General features: G+C 41.7%; 1 protein-coding gene across 4 annotated transcripts in view; it reads right to left on the reverse strand.

Moving 5' to 3' along the window:
- Positions 1-1,506: 1,506 nt before the first annotated feature.
- The window catches only part of LOC112076530 (uncharacterized), a 47,217-nt gene continuing 41,362 nt past the window's right edge, over positions 1,507-7,361 (reverse strand). For 2 of the 4 annotated variants that reach the window (XR_011477774.1, XR_002895207.2), the window contains exon 8: positions 1,507-1,683. Coding sequence is in view for 1 of the 4 variants with exons in the window: in XM_024143279.2 (XP_023999047.1) it covers positions 6,272-6,583 (312 nt within the window). In the remaining 3 variants the exon portion in view is untranslated. Of the gene's footprint in view, positions 1,684-6,080; positions 6,584-7,361 lie in introns of those variants that run through there. The other 2 variants (XM_024143279.2, XR_011477773.1) reach the window with 2 other exon arrangements.

The raw sequence follows: 7,361 nt of genomic DNA on the forward strand, positions 1-7,361 counted from the left end.
GTGTGTGTGTGTGTGTGTGTGTGTGTGTGTGTGTGTGTGTGTGTGTGTGTGTGTGTGTCCTGAGACCAACAGCGAGGTTGGATGAGATTTGATGTCTTATACCGAGACCACAATAAAACAGAATGTGAATCTTTGGTTGTTGTTTTCATTTTCATTGCTTTAAGTTTAGTGAACAAAGGATTGGAGATCCTTCTAAAACAACACACTACGTACAATACATTTACAACTACATGTTGGTATGAGTCAACATCTAAACGAATAAGGCTGAATCTCAAATGACACCCTATTCCTGTATAGTGCACATCTTTTGATCACAATCACATGCTCGCAACATGGCGGTCTAATCAAAAGTAGTGCACTACCTAGGGAATAGGGTTCCATTTGAAGCGTAGCGTTAGTCATTCTAAGAGATAAACATGAAAGGTCAGACTAACATGGCCTAATGTATATAGTCAGTACAACGTTCACCTACTGAAACATATTTACCCAACATGCATATTAATTCATGCTAAACATGGTCACAAAATCAGGCATACAACAGTCAGATTTGATATGGTCGCTCCATAGGCCATATTAAATTCATCAATCAAGTAAAGGTTTTTGAGTGAATACTGTCCGAAGTCATTCCGCCATGGGTCTCACCTTACAGGCAACACAGTCATGCTGAATTACATGCACACACCAACACCGTCAGCATTTAAGTCGTCACTTCTGGGCCACAATTAACGTGGGATCTATTAGTGCATCTGTAAACAACTCAAAGTCTCATTCAGTTTCTGTATTCATGTTAATGAATGTTTTGCCCCCCCCCTCGCACACAACACATCCAAAGAGCATGAAATGCCTTGATGATGGCATGTTGCTTTATATATTGTTTTAAACTCTGATGCATTTCATTATAGCCTTTGTCAGGGAGTACAATAATATTGTAGATGTTGTTCTATTGAACAAGGCCCATAATCAAATAGCAAAGTCCTAAAAACGCATCCCTGCAGCATTTACCATTCTACTTTGTTCTACAAAATTTGCATGAAAGTTTGAGTTAGGAGTTTGATGTAGATCTCAAGTTAGTGTTGGGCCATTAGTGACTGACTGTTTTATTAGGGTCAGGTTGGTACCAGACTTACATGGGTGTCCTCTCTCTGCAAGGGTGGAGTGGGAAAGTAACCATGACTGGGTGTTAATTTACATCCACAGGGTACACATGTCTCACACACACACAACACAAACAACACACACACACACACACACACACACACACACACACACACACACACACACACACACACACACACACACACACACACACACACACACACACACACACACACACAACACACACACACACACACACACATAACAAATAACCTCAAACACACACACAAGTTCTCGTAAACGCATGCACGCACGCAAGCACACTTGCACACACACTTCTCTATTCCAGTTATGGGAAACAATGTGTCTCGAACATTGTGTCTGTCTCTGGAGAGAAAGGGAGAGAACGAGAGAGAGAGGAGAGAGGGGGGAGATAGTGAGGGGAGAGAGATGGAGAGGGAAATAAGAGATAAAGAGAGAGAGGAGAGAGAGAAGGGTAGAGAGAGATATAGAGGAGCGAGAGAGAAAGAGAAAGAGAGAGAGCCTACCTGTTTGACACGCCAGGTCCACATCTTTTTCAAAGTCCGTCTGAGAGAGAGCATGGGGAGAAGATACACAGTTAGACAGCAGTGTGTGTGTGTTTGTTTGTGTGTGTTTCCATGGTAGCTGCATGTGTGTAATAGATATAGCATGGTGTTGGGGTAGCATTGGGATGCAGACAAGGATAAAGGAKGCAGACAATGATAAAGATCATAGATGAAGGTCAAAAATCATATCTGTGACAATATAACATTCTACTCCCACTAATACAACATACAAAGGGAGAGATTCATCTCCATAGTGATGACAGACAGTCCTAGCAACCAGAGGAATGTCATCACAGACGAAACAGAAACAACGGAAAATGAGAGGAGAGGTGCTTTTGAAAGATGAACGTAACACACCCATAGACAGATCACAGTGTTTTAGGCTCACGAACGGCCCGCTCATTAGGCAGGATTAGGCTGACACCTGGGGGCGACAGATTGACGAGGGCGGCCAAGTCGCACCTCCAACAACAACACATAAAACCTCACATAATTCTGCCCAAAAACAATGACAATTTCACTCAACCAGTAGCATATGGGCTTTTTGGCTGAGCGCAAATGCCGCACTGTGATAAGCAGTGCCAACTTTGTCAAAGGCAGGGGCGCAAACATGTTTTGCATGTCCATTCCCTGTGCAACTCTCCAGGGTGCTGTTGGAGAGACACATCGCTGTGACGCTTCACCAACGTTCCTTCAGAAAATCATCTAACATAAATCATGTAGCAGATACAGGATGTGATAGAAAGAGTATGTGGCCTTTTCTTTAGCCTACAGGCTGGAGATAAAATGGATGACAATGTAATGAGACGGACACTTAAATCAAATCAAACAGCCTAACCTAAATGACGCTAACAAACAACATATCCTAAAAACAGGACAGGATTTAAGTCAGATGGACAATTTGTCCAAGAGTTTCACCCCATTGTCAGGATCAGTGGTTTCTAGTTTGTATACGTCCATTTTTGACAAGCTGATCATAGCGAAAAAGAAAATACTTCTGCATTTCCCACTGTGTAAACACATTGCAAATAGGCTCATGACACCTCCTGATAAAGTTGGGCAGCTGATATTCAAAGCTTAAATAGTCAAATTGAATTTTCACAGGWATCAGGACTAAAAAAGCCAATGAAACGGTCTGTTTTCCAAAAGGTGGGCCTACCGCATGGATGGGCATTCATAACATTCCATTTAGGTCCAACATGGTAGGCTACACTCCAGTAAGCATGAGCCAATGTCTTTTGGACGTCTTTTTTTGGTATAGTCCGGACCGGACTTGATTTCCACATCCACGGATATTGATATTTGCTCCGGTCCAGACCAAATCTGAACCAATCATAGACGTCCAAGCCTTGATTTGGCCCAAACACAGACGTCTATAAATGACTTATTTTCAACTTTCATTCAGAACCAACAATATGCCTGATTTCAATATCCAGAAAATACTTAAAAAATACATATTTTAAACTTCTGTAAAATACGTATTTTCAACATCCAGATAATAAGTATTTTAAATTTTAATTCAGAACTGGAAATGAACCTGATTTCAAAGTCCGGAAAATACATATTTTTCAGCATCTGGAAAAGATGCCTTTTCAACGTCCTAGAAAATATGTATTTTAAACAAACAGAAAATAACTGTTCACCTTTTATTCAGAACTTAAATTGAACTTTAACATCTGGAAAACACGTCCTCTAGATGTCTTTTCAAAGTAACTTGGTTACTGGGACTATTCTAGCTTTGCGGGCAGCATTTTTTGGTCTCGCCTAGGGCAACAGAACAGTAAGAACAGGCCCTGGTTAGATTACACCATTCTAATGGTGCTACAGATGATTTAGAGACAGAGATGTTAGGATACACCTTTCTAATGGTGCTACAGATGATTTAGAGACAGAGATGTTAGACTACACCTTTCTAATGGTGCTACAGATGATTTAGAGACAGAGATGTTAGACTACACCTTTCTAATGGTGCTACAGATGATTTAGAGACAGAGATGTTGATTACACCTTTCTAATGGTGCTACAGATGATTTTAGAGACAGGATTGTAGCTCACCCTTTCTAATGGTGCTACAGATGATTAGAGACAGAGATGTTAGCTACACCTTTCTAATGGTGCTACAGATGATATAGAGACAGAGATGTTAGCTACACCTTCTCTAATGGTGCTACAGAATGATATGAGACAGAGATGTTAGATTACCCCTTTCTATGGTGCTACAGATGATATAGAGACAGAGATTGTTAGACTACACCTTTCTAATGGTGCTACAGATGATTTAGAGAACAGAGATGTTAGACTACACCTTTCTAATGGTTGCTAACAGATGTTATAGAGACAGGATGTTAGATTACACCTTTCTAATGGTGCTACAGATGATATAGAGACAGAGATGTCAGACTACACCTTTCTAATGGTGCTACAGATGATTAGAGACAGAGATGTTAACTAATCTTTTCTAATGGTGCTACAGATGATTTAGGAACAGAGATGTTAGACTACACCTTCTAATGGTGCTACAAATGATTTAGAGACAGAGATGTTAGACTACACCTTTCTAATGGTGCTACAGAGATTGTTAGAGACAGAGATGTTAGACTACACTTTCTAATGGTGCTACACAGATGATTTAGAGACAGAGATGTTTAGGCTACACCTTTCTAATGGTGCTACAGATTATTTAGAGACAGAGATGTTAGATTACACCTTTCTAATGGTGCTACAGATGATATAGAGACAGAGATGTTAGGCTACAGCTTTCTAATGGTGCACCATCTAGGGAGTAGGGTGCCATTGGGGACGCATCCTACAGTATATCCCTTTCTACTAAGAAGTGTGTTTGTTATCAGAATGGCTGGTAGTAACAACAGATATCTGAGCTACTCCTATAATCTTTCTATCAGTATGTGTTTAGGAGAAGAATGAGGAAAGATAATGATTTTGCTTCAAAAGAATCAAGAAGGATGAACAGCTGATGAAAATCGAGGTCAGTGTTATTTTTTCAAGACTGCTGGTTCTAATATTGTTTTGAAGTGAGTAAAGTGCATCCATAATTTACATGATCTTCAGCACATCATTTCAAGCACTTACTTTACCCTAGACTTGAAACGGCCAATCAAGAGCAAATGGCTAAACACGTTGAAAGACACCTTATTAGCTATGTTGCCATTTTGTCTGTCTGCAATGGCCATCTCAAGTCACTGGTCTCTTTCATGTGCTCTACCTTTCTCTCTTTAAACCAAACACCATCATCTTCCTCATGCCAGCGATCTGCATTCATTGCCCTCAGCTTGTCTTTTGTAACCTCCACGAGAGAATTTCCCCTCAACTCGTTAGAACAAATTGCTTGGTGAAAAAAACAACACAAACCTCAGCACACAAACAGATTGATTGGATTGAATGAGGGAAAGTTCCAGTGTGTCTTTCCAAAATGGCCTCCATTAAAACCTGCCCAACTTAATGTGGCCCCTCATTGCCATGCAGACCCAGGCCATTCATCTGTCTCCTCTCTCCCCCCAGCACCGATCTGCCTAGAATCCTCTATGGAGCCCACTCACAAAAGCCTTTGTGTGGATATAAAACTATTAGGCATTTTTGGCACGTCACAGAGAGAGACAGAGGGAGGGAGGGATAGAGAGACAGGGGAGGAAAAGGGAGGGGGGAGTGGAAGATGGAGGGAGAGGGAAAGTAAAAGAGAGAGATGGGGGTGAAGAGGGAGGGAGAGAGGTGGAGGGAGGGAGGGGGAAAGGCAGTGAAAGGGGGAAGTGGAAGAGAAAGAGAGAGCATGAGAGGGGGAAAGAAATATAGATAATTAAAGGGACAGAAAGAGAAACAGAACATTTGAAAGAGGGAGAGAATGAATATAGGTCTCAAAGGAGAGGAAAGCTCTTAGCACGCAAATCACACTGCCTCACAAATGGCTCTCGCCTAAACAGACAAATGAGGATATAGACTCTCATCTCTCTCCCCCCTCTCTCTCTCACACCCACACACAGGCTGAGTATGTAAAGTGAATCAGGTTAACCATCAGCATCATTACTAAGTACTGTTTGTCCAGGCATTATTGTGGAGGACATTCACATTAGGCCTGGGTTCAGCCAACACTGGTAACCACTTAAGCACAAGAGAACTCCAATTCACTTATGGCTGAATTATTATTGGAATAAATGCAAGAACAAAACAACATTTGGATCCCAAAACTTCCTCTAAAAACACTTCCATCTAGATATAAAACAGCAGCATAAAACAACGTTGACTGGTAGAAGCTAAGACTATAACTCAGACATGTGGGGTCTACTGGGCCAGACGGAAGTTCAAGATCCCTTCTGTAAAAACCTACTGGCACCAATCTACATACTAATATACTGCAGCCCAGTGATTTCCAAACCTTTTCCCCAACGGACCATAAATCAACATTAGTTGTTTTTGCAGGCTAATAACATTTTTATTAAATAAATTGAAAGCCATTTCCTTGACTACAAGGGGTATATCCACAACTTGGGAACCATAGTTGGAAACCTGGTGGCTAATGTACCAGATGTTCTATATGGCTACACACAGCATTGGCTACTTTAGAACATAGTATCTATCTACTGTGATTGACATACTGATTTGCTGTTGGGGTACTGGTTGTGGTTATGTCCATGGTTGTGGTTGTAAGCTTGGTTATGGGCATGGTTGAGGGTGTGGTTCATGTGCTCATGGTTCATGTGGTTGTTGTGGGGCAGGCTGTGGTAACAGCCTTGTTGGCAGCCGTGTTGACAGCCCTGGTGAGGGTGGAATGGTGGCAGGCATGGTGACTGTTGTTGGCATGACGATGACGGGCAGGGAGAAGCTCCAGTGCCAGTGCTGTAGCGCAGAGAGCCACACTGCTGCCCGCAGTAGGACATGTTCTGAGACTTCTGATGCAGGGATGGTGGGAGAGATGGATGGAGAGATGTGAGAGGAGGAGAGATGAGAGGGGATTGGAGGAGAGGACACAATTCAGATGGATTAGAAACATTAAAAAGAAGAAATTGTAAGTGATATGTGGGGAAGAAGACATGATGAGGAGAATAAGAAAGAGAAGGAAAAAGACAAGGTAAAAAACAGTTTGAACATGCAGGAGAGAGGTTGAATATGCAGGAGAGAGGTTGAATATGCAAGAGAGAGGATGAACATGCAGGAGAGAGGTTGAATATGCAGGAGAGAGGATGAACATGCAAGAGAGCGGATGAACATGTAAGAGAGAGGATGAACATGTAAGAGAGAGGATGAACATGCAAGAGAGAGGATGAACATGCAATATTGAGAGGATAGGAGGATATATTGAGAGGGAGACTAGGAGGATAGTAGATATATTGAGAGGATAGGAGGACATATTGAAGGATAGGAGGATATATTGAGAGGATAGGAGGACATATTGAGAGGATAGGAGGATCATATTGAGAGGATTAGGAGGAATATTGAGAGGATAGGGAGGACATATTGAAGAGGAGGATATATTGAGAGGAATGGGAGAGATACAGTTAGAGAGGATAGGAGGAATATTGAGAGGAGGACATATTGAGAGGATAGGAGCATATTGAGAGGATAGGAGGACATGAGTATTGAGGGATAGGAGACATATTGAGAGGATAGGAGGATATATTGAAGAGATAGGAGGACATTGATAGAAGAGGATAGGAGGATATATTTGAA

The sequence above is a fragment of the Salvelinus sp. IW2-2015 genome, unplaced genomic scaffold (genome assembly GCF_002910315.2).
Source record: "Salvelinus sp. IW2-2015 unplaced genomic scaffold, ASM291031v2 Un_scaffold3813, whole genome shotgun sequence".
Lineage (NCBI taxonomy): Eukaryota > Metazoa > Chordata > Actinopteri > Salmoniformes > Salmonidae > Salvelinus > Salvelinus sp. IW2-2015.